This window comes from Cupressus sempervirens, chromosome 1, assembly GCF_028749045.1.
Source record: "Cupressus sempervirens isolate cs-2001-9-10 chromosome 1, ASM2874904v1, whole genome shotgun sequence".
Taxonomy (NCBI): Eukaryota; Viridiplantae; Streptophyta; class Pinopsida; order Cupressales; family Cupressaceae; genus Cupressus; species Cupressus sempervirens.
In genome coordinates, this window is record NC_143118.1 from 14,303,429 (window position 1) to 14,324,643 (window position 21,215).

The 21,215-nt window shown below is 36.5% G+C and overlaps 1 protein-coding gene across 1 annotated transcript; it reads right to left on the reverse strand.

Moving 5' to 3' along the window:
* Positions 1 to 16,880: 16,880 nt before the first annotated feature.
* LOC149575930 (golgin family A protein) lies at positions 16,881 to 17,796 on the reverse strand. Its single transcript, XM_089816000.1, has one exon. It carries the CDS (start codon positions 17,709 to 17,711, stop codon positions 17,064 to 17,066), a length of 648 nt encoding a protein of 215 aa, XP_089672126.1. The 5' UTR covers positions 17,712 to 17,796; the 3' UTR covers positions 16,881 to 17,063.
* Positions 17,797 to 21,215: the final 3,419 nt, after the last annotated feature.

Here is a 21,215-nt window from a genome sequence, read left to right on the forward strand (position 1 = left end):
TTTGATTTTCAACTAAGGCTTTAAACTCTTTGAATTTAGATAGAACTTCATTTGACTCTTTTAGTTTCAAAAAGTAGATCCAAGTTTTCCTGGAATAATCATCGACAAAGATGATATAATACAAGTATCCTCCTAGGGAAGGTACTGACATTGATCCACATAAGTTAGTGTGAATGAGTTCAAGTACAATCTTTGATTTATGTTCACTATGAGGGAAAGATGTTTTGGAGTTCTTTCCTAAAGCACAACCTTTACATGTTCCTTCATGGTTAGATTTTAGGTTGGGAATGTCTTTCACAATCTTTTCCAAGGAGGGTAGAGCATGGAAACGTAGGTGACTTAGTCTTTCGTGCCAGATCTCATTGTTTTTTATAACTTAATGATTTAAGGCTTGATTTTGAGAATCACATAGTTTATATAGACTTTTGTTTCTGAAACCAATAGAGTTTGCATTTTTAATATTTGAACTTTTAGGCCAAGACAAGACCTTATCTTCTTGGAAGGTGATGCAATACCCTTGATCCGCTAGACCTGAAAGAGAGACTAGGTTTCTCTTGATACCTAGTACAAATAGAACATCTTTTAGTTGTAAAGTAACTCCAATTTTCAGTTGAACTGAACAGGTCCCAATTCGTTTCACAGGGTAAGTGGAGTTATCCCCTATTGTGACTTCTTCGGTTGAGTGTAATTCAAAGGTTTCAAATTGGTCTCTAAATCTAGTTATGTGTCTAGATGCTCCATTGTCAATTATCCAGGCATTCTTATTAAAGTTTAGCTTGCTTGCTAAGGCAAGGAAAAATAGGAAGTTTTTAGGTTCCTTAACTTTAGATATGTTGACAAAGGCTTTCTTTCTTTTTGGATAGTACATGTGAGTACGTTCGAATTTGTCAAATTTGTAGCATTGAACTTTTGACAAATCTGTTTTTTTTTTTAGTTTTGATTTTCTTTCCTCTTTTCTTAAAGTGTCTTTTCCTTTTATTGTTTGAGTTCGCATGTAAAGCTTGAATTTCCTCTTCTTTATTAGGAATGGTTCCTCTTGTAATCAATTGAGATTCTTCCTGGGTACAATCATTCTTGAGTTGATCAAATTTTGTTAGAGTAGGACAAGCACTAACTCCTTGAATGAAAAGTTCCCATGTAGTTCACAACCCTTTAAGAGCTATCAATGATAGTTCTTGATCATCTACCATATTTCTAAGAGTAGAAAGTTGATCTCTTGATTGGATATTCTCATGAAATATGATGTGACAATTTCTCCTTTATTCATCTTAATATGAAGGAGTTGTGTTTTTAGGGTAAAAAATCTGCTTGTGTTATTAATTTCATATGACTTTTGAATAGTCGTGAACATCTCATATGCAGTTGACGCTTTTGCTATAAGTGGAAGAATGTGATCTTTTATAGAATCAATTATGATTTTCATGGCTTTATTATTATGCCTTTTCCATATTGTTTTATTTGGCTCACTTTCAGGCATAGTTTTGTTTTCTTCCACATATTTTCAAATTCGAGTTCTCTAAGAACGATCATGATTCGTATTCTCCAGGATACAAAATTTGATGCTCCATCAAGTCTGTCTTCTAATTTAACTCTGTTCAACATGTTTGTACTTTTGAATAGTTTCAAATAATTTAGAGACTTTAGGAGATGTTTTCACAATTTGCTTTAACCTCTATCTAACAACTAGGCTCTGATACCATGTTAAGGAATGATATATCAGATAGAGATAGATTTATTTTAGATTCAATTTGTCTTGTAAATATGTTGGTTAACAGTTTGTCTCCCTTAATTCTTTGGTTTATACCTTGACTCTTAAAATGCCCAATAGCTAATGGAGAACAAAGAAGTTAACAACAGAATGAGTTAGTGTAGTAATCTATCAAAGACCTCTGAATTGAAAGGTATAGCTCCCTTTTAGATGCAAGATTTGCAATGAATTTTGTTTTTCGGGTTTTGGGAGTATGCTCTTAATCAGAGAGTAGAAGAGGCCAATAACCAGATTGTTCAACACTTATAACAACCTAGGCAGTTTGAAAATAGGAACTAACTCTTGAAATGCAAACTATTCTAACTTAAATGCAAAGATGGGAACATGCAAGACTAGTTACAATTACAAGAGAGTAGAAGGAATGACAAAATGGGCAATTCCCAGATCACTGAGTTAACTGATATTTGACAATACCCAAATTCTCCCTTTTTCAGCTACTCCATTAATCAAATTCCGGCCCTCTCATACAATGTATCAAACTATACACATGAATGACAGCGTATAACAGCAAGAATAGAATAATGCTTATGCTGAAGAAAGTAAAGTTTACAATCCACTAAATGAGGGAAATAAAACCAAGTTCACTTGTAATCAATTAAATTTCAACAACAACAAATTAATTCTAAATATTATACAGCAACTAGATGAACAACAACATTAAAAGTAGACTCAAAGTCACACACAGTATTCCCAGCTACAGGGGTTCGCCAAATCTTATTAACTTCACAAAAAGTTACATATATAGGCCTTCTCAAAATGTCCAGTTACCGTAGATGATTGCAATGCAAAACATCTCTGAATGGAATAACTAAAAATAGGACATGATTGAATCATTGCCCATTACAGAGACTAAGCTAACTGACAGAATGCCATAAATGGCTACAAAAAGAGAGAACAGGGAATGACAGATGTCTGGAAGAATGTCAGAGCATCATGCCTTCTTAGGAGTAACTGTCTTAGCTCTATAAGCCTTCATTGCATCTATTACTTTGTCTAGCTCCTCAACACCTAGGATGATGATATTGTTAGCTCGAATCATCCGGTAGTCGTGCATCTTGGTCAATTTGTCCGCTCTGGCGGCCTTTGATTGGAACTTCTCCGATGCGCGCCTTAAGATTGAATTAGCTAATGAAAGCTCTTGGATTTTTGACATCTGGAAATTGAGTGGATCAACAACTTCATCGACAAATGCCAAGAACTTGGTCTTCATCCTCTCAATATCTACTAATCTGCCATTGGCAAACACATAGGACTCTATGTGCAGCACTTTCAAATATTCAAATAGCTTTTCTATGACTTTTTGTACCAGGTCATGCACATCCTTAAGCTCATTTGCAGATCTTGCAAAGCTTTCCACTATAAACCCCAAAGATTGTTTCCAATGAAACAATGGCTCTTTACCTGTTTTAAGGATCCCGTGGGAGATGGCAACATTGGTCTTCATATCAACCACTTCTTGCAATAGTGCCAATTGCTCTGTTAGTCTATATGTTGCATTTTTGCATGGTAATTTGATGACTAGAAGTTGCCTCCCTTAACTTGTGAGCATCTAACAATACATTTCCCAAGTTTTCAATGAGTGGGGGACCTTGTGCCTTCCTCTGATCAACCCATGCTCGGCCAATTTGCCCAAATTGCCTTTCTTGTTGTAGCTTCATAAGCAAGTTTTTATTCTCTTCTACATTTGGGTCAAAGGCACTTGTTGAAGTACTCCCAAGTGCAGACCTGATGTAGTCCATTAATTCTTTTTTTTAAGGCCTTGAGCAGCTCCTCCTTCGTCCTCGACTCTTCTAGCCTATCCTCAATCTTTTCATTAGTAGACTTCCAAATATTCACCATGGAATCATGAACAAGGATACCAAGGTCCACCGTTCTGATTTGGAAGTTGTTTGTAGTGAGCTCATGGAACTTGCCCTCCTTTTGAGGCTCTGCTATCTCCGTCAACATGTGGCCAATAGAAGGATCAGTAGCCAATGTTGCTACGGACTTTTGCTTCTTTGTCTTCTTCAATGGTAACTGAGAAGAAGTTGTCTGTGATGAGATCTTTTGATGGGACGACTTCTTCATACCTCCACTTCTTCCAATCAATGGTTTCCTCCAACCATGAGTTAGTTGAAAGGACATTGAGTGCTGATTGCAGGGCAGTAGGATCAAAGAGTTTTATTGGGACTAGGGGAGTTTGCTTGCTCTAAGAAACAACGGGGAAGGCAACGACTTTGATTATTGAGAGGGCCAAAGTATCCCTTTGCTGTGATGTATCCTATTCTTGGCCATCCATGGGGTTGGTGTCACCATCCAAATTGATGACTTGGACAGGGGAGGCAGGCTTAGCTACTGACTTCTCTTGTTCTTTCTCTTTTTCCTACCCCTTGTCCCCTTCCTTCTCCCCAACTCTTTGCGTATCCAGAAGAGATCCACCTCCACAAGTGGGGGTAATTGGAACATTTTTCTTCGGGGGTTGGTCTCCTCCTTGGCCTATAGATTGAGCTGGGCCCGCAGATGTTGAAGTGGCAGGAGTGGTGGAGGTCAGTGCAGCTGATTGAGCAGCTTCAAAAGTCACTTCAGCAGCCAGTGCTTCCTGCTCTCTTCTTTCTTGCTCGAGTCCACTTTACCCACTTGAATTTAACTTCATCAATTGTCAATCGGGACCAAAACTTTTCCTAGGTTTGATACTCATTAAGATATCCAACCCAAAAATCTTCAATGTCTGGAATGTGTCTGTAGGTGTATCCCAGCTTCAGATGATCTCTCACAAAGTTTACTGGGTTGTATTGAGGCCTAAGTACCTCATAATTAATCAATTTGATCTTACTTCAAAATTCTTGACTAGATTCCAAGCATCGGATCTAGAGGCACAAGAATAAGGTCCAGCCACTAGGGGGAAGGAAATCCAAGCTATCTTCTTCACATTTGAACACAAGGTGTTCACTTCAAGAATTTGCCGACACAATTCGACAAGAACAACCTTGTCTTTCAGGTACCTAGGAAGTATTTTTGAAAATCCATCAAAAGCACCTATTCATAGGTAGGAGAAGCTCGGAAATTGGATGAAAGAGCATCCAAACTGGCTTATAGCCGAAATTGCTTCTAGAGAAAATTTTCTCTCAGGGCAGCTTTGTAATTCCCAACACAATCGCATTATGAAAGCGTCGTTGACTGTTACATAGCTCCTCTATAGCTAAAGGTGCAGGTAGAACTCATACACCTTTGTATTTTCATCATAGTCTTCAGTTCTAGGAAGACCCGGCTATAGGTGATGCGTAGCCAGGGCGTAGATTAAGTACAAAGAAATGTAAAACTTCTTGAATCCCCTAGCTGAATTTAACCACAAGGTAAGCTCTTCACATATGATTTCAGCCCAGTCGATTTGTAGACCTTCGGCACAAATGGCTTGCACTAGGAAGAAGTGGTGCTCAATAAATTCCAGAATTTCTTCCTTTCCTTTTAATATGAGCAGCAGTGCTAGGATGTCAACAATCTCCCTTTTTAGATTGGTCCCAAAAAGAGTTTTGCACATCTTGCTCTTCTTTGAGCGAGGCATTTGGAACCAAGTCCTCTACATATCCTCCCTTCTCAAGGTCTTCTTCTCATTGAACATGGATGTAGAGGCACTGAAGTCAATGTCACACTATTCCTCCTTCACAAGCACACTGAATGCAGACTGCATTAAAGCCCTGTTGATTGAGAGGAGGATAGACTGGTCAGGAAGAAAAAATTGCTTCGTCTCTCGATCATATCTCTCTATGCACTCCCTTAATAGCTTTGGATCTTGTACAGCCCTCATAAATCCAACTGCTTCTACCAATCCGCTTTCTTTCAACTTATGAGTAATTGGGTGAATAGGCTGGGAGCTAAGTCTTCTGTGGAGATCACCTAAATCATAAAACTTGAACGATGTATCTGTTAAATCCTTTAACTCACTCTCTAGACCTATAAGCTTATCATAACCTACAGCTCTGATTGTCATTTGCTATGATTGCACAGGATGCAGTTCTCGATAAATAGTCGTTTTAAATACTTGAGGAAACAACTTTCAGGCAATTCCGGTGAAATAGATGCAAAAATCCAAACGTTGGCGCCACACGAACAAAATTAAGTTCAGCCAACGATCATAACAACAGGATTTGCATTAAATTTCATGATCAATAGCTATTTAAACTTTCCGTTTTCATGCACATAAAAACTTATAACCCCGAAAGCCTTGTTACTTTACTTAAAGTAAAGTCTTATTTTTAAAAGCCACTTACCGAAACAAGGACTTTAGTTTAGCAGAAAGTGCCTTGTTTCCCTCCAGAATTCAAAATGAAGATATATTCAATAACTTAACATGTGCGGGGGAGAGAGCGCAAATCAACTTTTCTGTAAGCCCAACTTTCCTTCGATTTGGAATTGTAGTGTGGGGCATGATCTTTCAATAGCTTGCGCACTTCATTCTTTCATTTTCCACCCTAAGCACTTAACACTTGATTTGCTTTATGCCGGGGTCGCACCTTCGTAGCTGACTTTACCGGAAGAATCTTTTGAGCATCTCCGAAGAATATTCACATATTAAAGTGACTTGGATTTCTATTTTCAAAGTCTTTAGAGATGTGACCTTTTACATTACCTAGGGACAGAAAATCCCTCTGAAAGCAGCATTTTCTGGAGAGAGGAGAAGTTCACGACATCTTTCCTTAGATCTCAATCCAATGGCTATGAGGTGAGGTCTCAAGCATGGATCATTCATCATGGGCTCAGAATAGTTCCTCTTAACACTGTGCTCATCTTGCTTGTACATAAAGACTTGGAATTGGGCATCAACCAAGATGGCTTCGGAAGCAGAATAGAATAACTACGTTTTTATTAGTGAGTAGTTGGAAACCCGCAGCCCTATCTTTCTTCATAAAAGTAGATTTTTACCTTTGAAACTTAACTCGAGATCTTGTTGGCTTCAATTCACACCTTCATGGATCTTTTAATCATGAGACGATCAAGTATACAACTTGTTGGTAACATCGTGACTATGTTCTTCATGTATGTGCTCAATGAACTTCGCCAAGGGGGAAAACCAACTCGATTACTTAGAATCCACAGGACATGGAATGCTGGTACAAGACAACAGCTTGGAAAGATTGGAGAGCTTACTTCTCATCGGAACGACACTTTAGACACATCCCAACCAAGCCTAAATCACCTAGACCCTGAACGCATTGGAAAAACAAGAAACCCACATGAAGGGATAGGGAAAGATGAAGCAAAGGAGACCCAGAAAAGATACTAAGTAAGAGCCTTGGGAATCAATGAGAAGTAAGTTACTTGAAGGCTACTTAGACGTGCAATTTGAACAGAGACTCAATGAATAGCCACAACTCTAACTTGACAAGGGAGAAACTGAAAGTTGGCAACAAAATACTAACGGATTCTTCTTCAATCTGCAGGTTGATGATCATTCCTTTGTAGATATATTAACTGTTGCTGATATTCATTTCTGAATATTCTAAATTATATTATATTCATTGAAGAAGATTGGTTGCTGAATATATATATGTATATATGTGTGTGCAGATCTAATTCATACAGGAGATTGCCGATTTGATTGACGTCCTTTCTGATTAAACTTGCACGGCATATATATGTTGGTGAAGGGACATGACAACAGAAGGGCAGGACCCTCATGTGGCATGAGCCACATAGGGTCATGACCTTACGTGGTCATGCCCCTTAGTATTAGTTAACTGCCAAAATCATTTGTTACGATGTCATAACAATAATATGCCTTTAAGACTCAGCAATTTAAGGCCCGAGCATAATACCAAGTCACTATCATGACTTTTGGTGCCTTCTCAAACCAATGTCTAATCAGGCAAGACTAAGAATATTGTGCAGACAGATCAGAGAGCAAATACGGAAAATCAGATCCACCGTAGATGTAAGCTAAAGCACAAACTCTGAATATATATATATATATATGATTTGCTTATAGTCATACTGTGATTTACTGAGAGCATCAATTTGACCAATGCTGTAACTCTAACACCCTAAATGGCCTCCTAGCCACCCTTTTTGATTGTCATCGTATTTCTCATGAGATGAGGTGGATGTGACCAAGCTTGAAGGTTTTAATTGGTGATGTAACAATTATGAGGAATCGTGATGATGGATTGTTTAGCAACGGATGTTAAGTGTTGACTCTATGGCTTTTGTGCACTGGTCCTTTGCTAATGGTGCTGCGTGTGCTCTAATGTTTTGGTAGTTTCATGTATTTTTCTTTTTGGTGGTACCTTCATGGTCTCCAAGAATAAAGTTACTAATAGGGACCCTTTATGTTGTTAACGCAAATTTTGAAATTTTTTGCCTCAACCTTCTCCAAGTTTATTTATACCCCTTTGAGCTCAAAATATATTGTCGGCCTCGTTGCCCCCAGTACATACCCGGTCAATCCAACTTGTTAGGAATCTGCATTCAAACTCTCATTCGTTCAATTAGAAAGACCCTGACTTCACTGACTATGTCAACCCCTTACCCGCAGGTAGACGAGCTAAGATTCAAACTGCTTAACCTTTTACAATGGTTCGACATACCGAGTAGGTCTCCTATCACAAAAAATGCAGCTCTCCTACAGATGGTTGGTAGTTCAGGGAGGCGATCAAAATAGAATTTTGCTGAATTGGTAATTTATCCCCATCAACCATCAACTTTGCGACTACACTGCATGGTGTGTTTCTCGAGATGTACTATTTTCAAATCATGGGAAAGTATAGCTCTTAGATGGCAAGTGCGATGAAGTGAATTTACTGATGTGGCAACATGAATTTTCACGAGAAAAAAGTTTTTATAATCTACTGCCGCAATTAAATAAGATAAGCTCTTGCTACAATGAAAGGTGGTGACATTTTTTAATTCTGATTTCAGTTAGAAAAAAATATTTTTCTCCAAATGGGGCTCCTTGCAAGCAATGGAACCTGGACAAAGAGCTTATGTCTGTTGTACAACATGGCCTGAATGGGCCATAGAGCAAGTTGACATCATCTCTCAGGTGTGCTCGGTTGCATGGAAGGAACATACCAGTTATGTTGAATACCGCAGGGTAATCTTTGTTCTAGAGGAGGAAGATTGTGCTGAGCTTCAGTCTCTTTATGTAACTGCCACTGGAAGAGGACAGAGTCCCTGCACCTAGGATGTTTTAATTCTCTAGTTTAGCATGCATGGAATCTTTTTGCAATTAGTGGTAGTAACAATAAATTTTATGTGATAAAGCTGTTTTCATTCCAAGTGTTCTTTCATGTTACCAATCACTTTCAAGACTCTTATTTTTTGAATAAACAGTTCTGTTTTATTTTATGGAGGTTTCGTATTAGTTTTCCCCGATCTGCTGCAAATGTACTAGGCACTGCCACTATATTTGGTATGTGTTTTCCAAATGGCAACAACCTCTTATTTAAATTGAGAATAAGCTATGAAGAGACATGTCCCATGAATGGGACATATCTTGGGACATATCTATTCATTAATTAGATAATTAATATAGTAAAAATTTAATCATTGTTAGTTTTATATATATATATATATATATATAATCTTATCTAATATAACAATAAACTTATATATATAATGTATATCTCATATCTAATTATCTATAGTTTTAGCCGACAGAAGCTATCAAACATCAACACTCCCATCTTAGCTAGGGAGGATAAAAACAAGACATATATTACACCATTGGTAATATTAAGAATGACATTTTTTGAAAATATATTTGATCAGAAGATATCCACCATTTTAATATCACATTTGATATCATTAGTATTGGCCTTTAGAATATCAACATATGATATTCATCGAATACTCTAAGTAATGGTCTCCAGAATATCAACACTTGATATTCACCATGTACTCAATAAGGTAATGGTCTGCAGAATATGAACATATGATATTCACCATTTTGATATCACATTTGAGTATTGGTCTATAGAATATCAACATATGATTTTCACCACATACTCTTTGAGTAATGGCCTCCAAAATGTTGAGATGAAGGATATTCACCAAGTACTCCGTGTAATGGCCTCGGGAACATCAATTTGCATTACATTCACCATGTACTCAAAAAATTGTTTATAAGGTATGTGCACACGCATTCTCATAATGCTTACCATATAAACATCTACCATGCGAAGTATAATCTATCATGATCTGCATAGACATCATAAGATATCCATCATAATAGAAAATTAAGTTACTGTAAGATCGTCACCTTTCAATAACTTCTGCAAATACAAGTCATGATCATTTGGAAGTTGTTACTTCCTCATGATGTACACTGGGGTTAGGCCCATTCAATCATCCAGTCATACACATGATACCAAATGTTTACAGGAAGTCAAAACTCTCTTTGATTCTTATATGATCAAGATCAACTGAAACATATCCTCTATCCGCTCCTTTAGACGAATGTGTCAAACTCCCTCCAAACATCAATCTTTTGAGCGTCTTTTCCAAACATGTCTTTGGAAGTCATTACTTCCTCATGATGTACACAATGGTTAGGCCCATTAAATCATGCAGTCATACGCATGATACCAAATGTTTACAAGAAGTCAAAACTCTCTCTAATTCTGATATAATCAAGATCAAGTGAAACATATCTTCTATCCGCTCCTTTAGACGAATGTGTCAAACTCCCTCCGAACATCAATCTTCTAAGCTTTTTATCCAAACATGTCTTTGGCAAAGAGTCAAACTCCCTCTAAATCTCAATCTCCCTCTGAGTCTAATATCAATCTTCCTTTTCTTGCAAGAAACATCCTCGAAAAAGATCAAGGCAAATAATTCTTATTCAAATAAATAATAATAAGAGAGACTAATATTTAATATTCTCCAATATTTATAGTCATAAATTGAGAGAAAATATATATTGATAATACTAAGATTTCATTTCCTCATCTCAATAATAGTATAATGAATATATATATATATATACCTATACCTACTCAATTATACTCAGGTAAGTTACCCAACTAGCTAACATCACCATACCCCACCTTTATTACTCTATAGTGGATCCACCTTTACCCATATGGAATGTGGGTCATTAAACGGCGTACATATCTCCCACATAATCGTTTCTTTTTACTATTTGCACCAAATCATATTATTCTCCCCATAATATATCTCTGTGAGTCATGTTGGGTAGTGTCAATAATTATCATCATTAGCACCTCAAGATGTAAATATACCAACCAGTCCAACTGACTATTATTCTTTAAATACAATTATAAGTAATCAGTGATTCCATTGCTCCAGCTTCAATACTGTTCACTAATGTATATTCCCGACATCATCAATCTCTTAAACCTCATGCATCTCATCAATAGGACCTCTGTATTTCTTCCAACGCACATTCAGAGATATATGAGTTGATTTAAGTTGCATCTGTTAACTCACGGTTTGAGACGCGACATGTCAAGCCCAACAGCTCACAATATCCACTAAAAATGAGAGCAACACCCTTCTTAATCACTCTTTGTCTGGTATGGCTCAGTTCTGGATAATCTCAGGCATGTAACAAAGGTTGTTTTGAATGCATTTGATCCTCTTCAGCTTGTATGGCCTGCCCTAGATCTGTACAACTCCTCCAAACAGATTCCACACTTCACACAAAGGTTCCTAGCAGATCCAGCGGTCCCAAACTTATAGAAATTGCAGATTATTACCAATAGTTCAGTCGATACAAATTTTAGCTTCAGTCACTCACTCTTATTTCCAATCAATCCTTCCTGGCCAACTGCACAATGTCTAATATCTAGAATCACAAATCTTTGATATTGCCTTGAAGCTTGTTTGAAGATCCTTTTGATTGTATCTGTTATTTTTCTCGACATGATTTCACAAAGAGCCATCAGATAATACTCTTTGATCATTCCACAGACTCTCAAAAGCAAAGGATTGGAATAATAGATCGAACATCTCATTTCATGGGAGAAGTGGATGCCATCCCCAAGTGCATTTCCAGCACGCATGTATTATGTCTTGCTTAAACACCTTAATCCATTCTTTTCACCTTTGTCAACTTGATCACAGATTGCAGACATGGCAAGGACTGATGTTTCTTGTGGATTAAGTACCAGTGACAAGGGTCCTGTGGTATCTATATTTGTTGTTTTCTTACATTTAAACCTGGCTCTGATACCATGTTAGTTTTCTTGGATTTGTTGCAAATGTACTAAGCACTGCCATATATTTGGTATGTGTTTTCCAAATGGCAGCGACCTCTTATTTAAATTGAGAATAAGCCATGAAGAGACATATGTCTATGCGTTGATTAGATAATCAATAAAATAAAAATTTAATCATTGTTATATATATATATATATATATATATATATATATATATATATATATATATATATATATATATATATATATATATATATATATATATAATTATTATGATATTATTATATTAATTTCTCTCATATAAGAATAAACTTATATATATAATTTGTATCTCATTAATAATTATATATAGGTTTATCCAACAGAAGCTACCAAACATCAACGTTTCAGACATGCAAGGCAGCCTAGTGAAGGCACGAACCTTGTAAGCTACCAACCAATGAAGGCCGCCGCATAAACGTTTTAGGAACCTGATACAGGCCCACACGTGCACCTCTTCAGCTTAGAGCCTGGTGGACCTAGATTTTTCATATTGGAAATTACGTTATGGTATGGTCATGGATGACAATGATTTCTAGAGTACTATGTGTGGAGATTATCATCTGTGCAAAATCAGTGGGGCGCTTGAAAACTTGAGCTCCACTTTCTGTCAACTTTCACCGAGGAAAGATCAGAGACATAAGTTCTGTGATGATACACTATATGTCAGTTCATGTTGCAGATGCAGGGGAGACAGCTTTTGTCATTTCAATGCTTGAAGGTGAAAAGGATGGCTCAGAATTGGATACTCAGGAAAATTCTGGAGATGTTGCACTTATGGAAGAAGTAGAGGTTACTAATGAAGTCTTTGTGCCATTATGTACTGAAGTGAACATGAACTTAATAGGAAGTGAACAACATTTACCATTCCCAAACAATATACTCAGTGCTAAAGGCCGTAAATGTTTCACAGTATTTCCACTCATGAATGAATCGAAACAAGTGTTGGTTGAAGACTCTAGTCTGAGACCCACAACTATGCCAGCTTGTAAAGAAACCAACCAAGCAAATACAGTATCTAGAGGTGAAGTTTCTGATTCTGCTGCTAAATCCAAGGACAAAGATGTGATACAAAATGTGATCTTTGGTGGGCAGAAATGCATAAGGCAAGGGGACAGTTCAACGATGCTGTAAATATTTATTTACAAACATCAAGTGAGGAACCAAGTTTGCATATAGGTGTACTGTTAGAGCAGGCAGCCTATTGTTATCTGTGTGCAAAACCCAGCATGCTGAGGAAATTTGGATTCCATCTTGTGCTTGCTGGAAATCAGTACAATATATGTGGCTGGAGGAAGCATGCCATTTGGGCACATACAAGTGTTATTTCTGTCTTTGATGGCAATGGATGGAAATATATTAGAGACCATGTTCATTTCAATCTTGGAGTATGGTATGCCATTCTGGGTAAATCTGACCTGGCAATTCAGCATTTCATGAGATTACTTCCATGTAGTCATCAACCAACAGTAACTTAAGAAACATTTTTGAAGGACTTCCTACAAATTTTTCAGAACCTGGGTAGGAGGGATGAAATGCTTAAGCTAGACTTGCCTCTTATCAATATGCAATCACTGCGAGTACATTTTCAGGATTACCGCACATATGCCTCTCCTGAAGCTGCTACCTTACTAGAAAAAATTGGGCAAACTTTGGAGGAAGGACTTGTTCCATTGATGCCTTCAGCAATAACCAATTGGTTGGAATCTGCTACCAAGTCTTCTTTAACATCTGGGAAAGCAAAAAATACGAACATCTGTATTGCAGGAGAAAGGATTGATGTGGAGCTTGAGTTCAGGAATCTTCTTGAGATCCCCCTCAATATTTCTTCTGTTTCTCTCATGTGTAACTATGTTCCTGAAACAATGGCAAACAGAGTTGATTGTGATGATGTTATGCATGGAAGTGAAAATGTATCTGAACATGCTCTGCCTAAATCAGCAAACATTGACGTATCCGGAATCGAGCGTTGCAACTTGGAAGTTTATTCAATCTGCAGAAACGATTCAAAACAGTATTACATACCCTCACGTATTCACTACACATGCGGTTGCAGTTGGCACAGAGTTAGAGATGATTCTGAAGAGTCGCTTGAGCAGGGAAACTCCATCGAATACTTAGGAGTTTGATTAATGTTTTGAGCACTCATTGGTGTTTTGTTTGATTGCAGTACTGTGTGTTACGTGTTGAGAGCGGGCGATAGGAGCGAGCATGGATAATGGAGACTGCACATTGAGGGCGGATCAATATATCCAGCATACAGTCATGCATAAAGAAAAAAGGAAAGACCCCTCCAGAATGTCCGGAGAAATATATATATCAAAGCAAACGAAGTGCAAAACACTCAGACGAGGGTACAGAAGGAATTGAGTATTTTTAACAGACGTGAGATGGAGGAAATTTTCAGGCAAACGCTGTGAGTCGATATTGCAGAGGTTCATGCAAATGAAAAGACCTTGCGGGATGTTGCACGCAGTCAATGATCGAGGATCTCACAGTAGGAGTGCCCACAGGAGTGAGAAATATTGTATCCAATGTTATAAATCGTGGAAATTATTGGACCATCGATTATGTTGGAGTATAATTTAAACTATATTAAGTAATTTGCATGGGTTATACTACCATTAAACAATGATTGGTTATATGTTATGAAAAGGTGTGAATGATTCAATAAGGCAACCGACACCTATTGGTCACCTATATATATGTGATGTAAAAATCAAACAAAGGGACATTCGATTGTTTTCATAAAAATTTCGGCACTCTTTTTCAGCATTGATACCATTGAAGTTTTTCTCCAAGGGAAGAATCTGAGATCTGAACTAAGCAAAGAGGATTCAAATTTTTGAGCGTTAATTCCAGACATTGTATGGATCAAAGCGGTATTGAATAGAGCACTGAAAATCAAAGTGTCTTCAGTACTAATTTTCTGACAATATATTCTGTAAGGCCTTTATTTTGTTTTAGAGTTGAAATATATATAACTCGTCCTTTGTGATTTTGTTGATCATTTGTTTATGATTTACTGTTTCGATAGGTACATTAAATTGTTCATTGCTACTCAGATTTGATAAATACAAATAGTGCAAGATATAATCTTTTCCATTATTTGTATCTATTGTGTCCACATAAGGGTTAAAGCATAATAGACTAATCTGAATACGTGTAAGTGTAACAATTTGTGGCATCGTGATTATTGAATTATCAGCAAATATAATATCACCAATATCATAAAGTTGTATGTAAGAAATATATGTTTGACTCTATTACCCACTTAGAATTTGGCACTGATCATAAATTTGCTCATAAATTTTAAATCAAATGCTAGCATTTCTTTAGCTTCTTTCTTTAAAGATTTGATTTTATTTAATAATTCGTTTTTTAAAATTTTCCTTTCAGCAGCATATAATCTAAATAAAATAATCAAAGTTTGAAGAATAATAGTTATTAATCGCAATCCAGAAAGTTTCCTTGACACTTGCCAGTTGAGGAGTTTGTTTTTATGTTATAATCCGCTATAAATCATCTTGGACCTGAGTGTTTGCTATCCAGGATTTGGGTGAATAGGCCTTGGTCTGGCGGAGCCAAAAGTGCAGAGGATTTGAATCGATTAGATTAATCTTGTTAAGTTGGCCAAAATCAGTTAGAGACCCAGCATCGAGCAAGCAAGGCTCGTAGGTTTCTAACCAGCGATTTTGATAACCAACAAAGCCAACCTTATGATGTCAGAGCCTTGCACTAAGACTTGATCCCCGGTGGTATCTTTGTGAGCCATTCAACTTCACCAATAGACCAAAGGCCCATTGACAACAGTTTTGCTTTGTATATATAGGCTTTTTTTAAGTTAGTAAAAGGGGGAGAATAGCTCTAAAAAATAAATACTGGGATGTAGCCATTTTTTATGGGAAAAAATAACTTAACTTTGTATCATTCTGTTTTTTAGCATCTTTGGAAGGAAATATATATCAAAACTGTGTGTTTCCTATATTCTTTTTGTGCTGGGAATTAAACTTTGTGTTATGGCAGTTCTCTCATGGTGCTTGTCTATTTAATATGGTTACAGATGTTAGGCTCTAGAAATTTTGTGTTCTGGAGTGCTTATCCTTTTGAATTTGAATTATCCAGCCTTTTTTCTTTTCCAATGCTATGTTATAGAATGAACTTTGTGTCTTTTTATCTTTGCACTGCTAAATCTGAAACTATAATTGTATCTGTATCATAGCTATGTGCAGATGAGAGTTTTTCTTTTCTGCTTTCGCATACCCGAAAAAAAAACCCAATTACATCATAAGAGGGGTGTGCCTCTAAAATTCAGAGGAAGATCATCCATTGAATGGAGATCTATCCAACTGCGGATTGCTAATTTATTCTCAATTTTGGGCAAAAGGAGTTAATTTTAAAGATATTTTTAGGAGGACAATATCTGCAACCAACGTATGGCATGGTAGTGTTAGAGTTTTGGATGCGCAAATTTTTAATTGCTTCAATCCAACTCTGAAAAAATGGCATGGTAGAGTCTTGGCCATTGCCTGATTCAAAAGTTTAAATGCTTCAATCCTATTCGGTCAAATATGGTGTAAACTGTGAAGTATTTTGGTGGAAGAAGGCTGACCGATAATGGATCTCTAAAGTTGCCCGCTACAAGTCTGGCAAACTTTGCAGCTAAACTGCCCTAGATAGAGTTTGCGGATAATTAGGAAGTTCCTGTACCTTCAGTTGGGACAGCAGGGTTAAAATGGAGGTGGAGATTGCTGAGGAGGAGGCTGGCGGTGAGCAGATAGCGGATGTGGGGGTTAAAGAGGTTGTGAAACCATCCCGAGAAAAATCTGCATATAAAAGAAATTGTAAAACATTTAATTCAAATACCTACAAAGTAAATGCTTGTAAAACTATTTATGGAACCAATTATGCGAACATATAAATTACACTTTGGTAGATCTTCTGGTCTGATTTCATCCAATTAAAAAGAAAAGTCACATAAATAACATGGGAAATACACCCAATGGTTCAGCTACTCACAAACACAAAACGCTTCAGTTATCTGAAAATACAAGGTCCTAGTTGCTATGCGGTTGTGATGTGTAAAGGCAATACTCTATAGTTAGTCAATCTTCTGATTCAGCGTCTCTGATTCAGCATCTCTGATCAATTTTAGCAGAGCTCCTCTACCAGGAAAAATCCTGCGTTCTCGTGGCTTCTCCTTCAATTGGGGTTTCAGGGGAACTCTTCTCAATCTCTGCCTCTCTCTTCTTGCCTCTCTTCTAATATCACTTTCTGATTTCACCTTTTCAGAATCATTAACATTGCTTTTAATATTGACTTCATCATTATCAGATAATAAACTATCCTTCACTGGTTCATTGAGAATCTCCAATCCCATCCTGTCTCTGTAAACCGGGTCTTCCAACACTTCTTCTGCCATGGCAGACCATGCTGCATCTGGGTATTTGTTTCTCACCATCCATCTCAGAGATCTGGGGGGTAAGGCTCCCAGCATTCTTCCCATGTACTTTCCAGCCTCCATTTTCCTGTCCCTCGCAGGTGTACCACCAATGTGGCATGCTACTGTAATATGTATATATTTCTGTTGCTTCCCTCTCGTCTTTAGCCCGTCCCAAGTCATGAATAATGATTTTTGAAGATTTGGAATTGCAATGCTGACAGACATCGACATGAGCGTTGAGCAAGATGAGTGAGAATATGGTAAGTGAATGGTCCAAGCACCGCGCTGGACCAGTACATTATCCATAGCCGATTCTGGAATAGTTAGTCAATGCGAGCGGGACGATGCTGAGGACCAACTCTTAGGCTTGGGTTCATGGCGAGGGCTTCCTAAAACTAAAATGGGTAGGAATATTTAATTATTAAACAAATTAGTTCATTTTAATTTCAGAAATTGTAGTTTATAAATTTAAAGAAATTAATGATTTAATAAATTAATTTATAGTATGACTCTTTTTTAAATTATAATTAAATTTTTTAATTTATAACATGCTATTTTCTTATTTGTATTTTTTAAATTGTTTTGGTAAGATTCGTTTAGTTTTGGTGGAAAATATGTAGCAAAAAAGTTATCTAAAGCAATGGGGCTATTTCCAATTCTATCATATTTTTACCAATTCAAATTAACTCTTATGTTTTCATGGGGTTGCTTAAAGACAAGAAAATATTTAATTAGTAAGAAAGGATAAATTAGAATCTTCTCTTACTTTAGTGGAGTAGTTACTCTTAAAAATGAAATAAAGGGAGCTTAAATAAGCTTATTAAGAAAAATAGCACAAACGTAGCACCACAAATTAATCTCCCTCTTTTTTTTTCCCTATTTTTTCTCTCTAAGTTTTCATTTTAATGTTTATTATCAATAATTTAATTCAAACATTTTATTTATGATGACTCCTAAAAAAAAGTAACAAAATATAATGACCATGGGGCCATTAGCTCCATAATTGTAATGCCCCACCAAGGGATCCAAAAGAACTAACCTAAAGTTTTATTATGTTTGCCAAACTTTTTTTAAAAAAGAATAACGTATACAATAATTATAAAATAGTGGAAGCAATAACATAAAATCATACATAAGCAACACATAATAGATTACATTCCTTAAGGATCCCAAGACGTTGAATCACATTTAAATTTAAATAATACTAAGTTCAATAAATAACACATCCACATAAAAGAATAACTACAAGTTCAATCTATTTAAATAATATACATTTATTCCAAAAGTCACTTGGCAATAATCATAATGCATAATCATCCAATATACATGTCACAAGGTATGAAAGGCTAAAAGAATATACATCATATAAAATAGATTACATCATCCCTTTCGAATCCATGAAACAAAATATAATACAATAAGTAAAATCGTCCATCATATAGATATAACCATCCATCGTAATACACAAAGATAGAAAGAAAGGAAATACAGAATAAGGAACTCCAACCACAACATCAATGGACGAATCTCAATGGTAAAAGTAAAAAGCACTACCACCCGACCTCATGTTAACCCAAAAAGGCCCACTCCCACTGTGCTGAGGAGATAGTCTCAAGTCTCAAACAGGATAACAATCCCAAAAATTTAAAATAATATCTAGGCCAAGGAAAACCTTAAAAGTAATCTAACTCAAAGATTCCAAGATAAAATGGCATCTAAACCCAAAGGCTACAAAACATGTAGGGAATCTATAATGCTAGTAGGTAAGTGTCTATTGAGAATAGATTGAAGAAGCTAATCAAAGAAGAAGATTGTTGAAAGAGGGAGATTGTTGAGAACATACAAGTATGACAAATATGCTTCAATAATTGTTTTGTCACTGATGTCAAACCTGTTATTTGCTAGTGAGACAATTGCTTATAAGATTCAAGTACTATCACTTATTTGATTGGTGAAGAGGATTTGATCAAGAGACGTAACAATAGCACCTAGAGGAAAGGTTGAGTTATGATTATGTAAAGGAGTACAAGAATCAGTTAAGACAGTGATGACATGATGTACTGATAATCTATATAAGGTTACAAAGGCTAGTTACACTAAAAAAGTTTAGAAGAACAAGTTACATAAAGTTTGTCTACTAAGCTTGACCGAGCGGATAGTAGGTGCCAAGCAAAGTCAGTGCAAGCTAAACAGAAAATTAGTTGGAATTGAGTAAAAGTTCATTCTAGTGTATGTCAAGCAGAATAGTGGATGCTGAATAAAGTTTAGTTAATGCCAAGCACTAATAAACTTTAGTTCGTGCCGAGTAATTTCACAGTGGATGTCAAACAATGTAGTCTATGCCAAGCATTAGAAGCTAGATAATGTTGAGTTGTTGCATTGTTTGAAAGATCGTAAATTCGATGGATCTGAGCTAACAAGTTTGTTTTCTTAGATTATGTGAACCAGGTGGAAGATAAAGTTGATGAGCTGGTGGTACAGAATTCAAGGTAAATCATTTTAAAGTGAATTCAAAGAGGATTGTAGGAGAAGTTTCTAGAAGAGATATGGAATGTGGGGTAGATTCATAATATCCTACCTAATCCATCCAAACCCTAAATTGGATGATGGAGAATGAGCGACAAAAGATCTTAATTTCCTATTTATAGGAAAGGTTGGTCATGAAGCAAGGTTGTCATGTGCGAGAACCTAAGGAAGACAAGGAGTCAAGGGTTTTTCTTCATCAAGTGACCTAAGAGAAGAGTCTGCAATGACATGTTAAGTAAGAAGGCTTAAGGATATCAATGCTTCAAGGGTGAACAAGCTATCAGAGTTGCAATGTATGAAGGTCAAGCAGAATGGAGGACTAAATATTGATCTATAATATGTAAATGAAGTTGTAAGTTGTTATTAGATCAAGCCTTATTGTTACTCTCTAACAATTGTATTAGTCTAGGGTAAATCCTTTGGATTAAGGTTGACCTAATAGTCATTTGTAAATCTTTTAATCAGGTGACATTCCAAGTGAATACTCTAAAGCCCTCTAACAAGGCTCACTTCTAACGGGGTGATTGAAATCCTTTAATAGGGTCACATTTAAAAATGTGTATTGTAACTTTTAACAGGGTTGGCTTTTCATAGGGTATCACTTCAAAAAAGTGAAAAAAGTAGCATGTTACTGGTGGGTTTTTTCAGATTGGGTTTCCAAGTAAATCATTGTGTCAAGTGTGTTGATGAATTTGTTATGTTTCATGTTTACATTTCTACAAGTTGATTTGACAGTAACCTACAAGTTTTAAGTGATTGCATAATCTTATGGATGCATGCATGATGAATAATGTTTTATGGGTTCACTAAGATGTGAAAAGTTTTATTTATACATCTAGACCTTGGATAATTGATTCACCTACCCTCTCAATTATTCTAAAGTATTCCAACAGTGTTATCACACGAGCCAACTCTAGGGCTACTTGACTCATCTTTTAATCCTTTGGCCCCCTAGTGACTCTATGTGGCATTCGTATCCTTTCGTACTAACAAGACATATTAACGATGCATGGTCGGAACCAAGTGTCCTCTCTACTCCCATCCTAGTTTGTATTAGCACTCGAGGCATGGGTGAAGAAAGACAAAGACTCTTATTAAGTTCATTTTACTCCCATTTAGTGTAATGTTTTCACTTATTAACCACTTACAATGGGTTACCTATTAGCCTCTTTAGGGCCTCGACCTCTATTGCAAACCACTTCCCAACTGAACATATGCTCAACAAAGCAAAAGGATCTCAAAAGACCAAAAACCCATACATTGGTTCTCTAAACAAGCAACTGA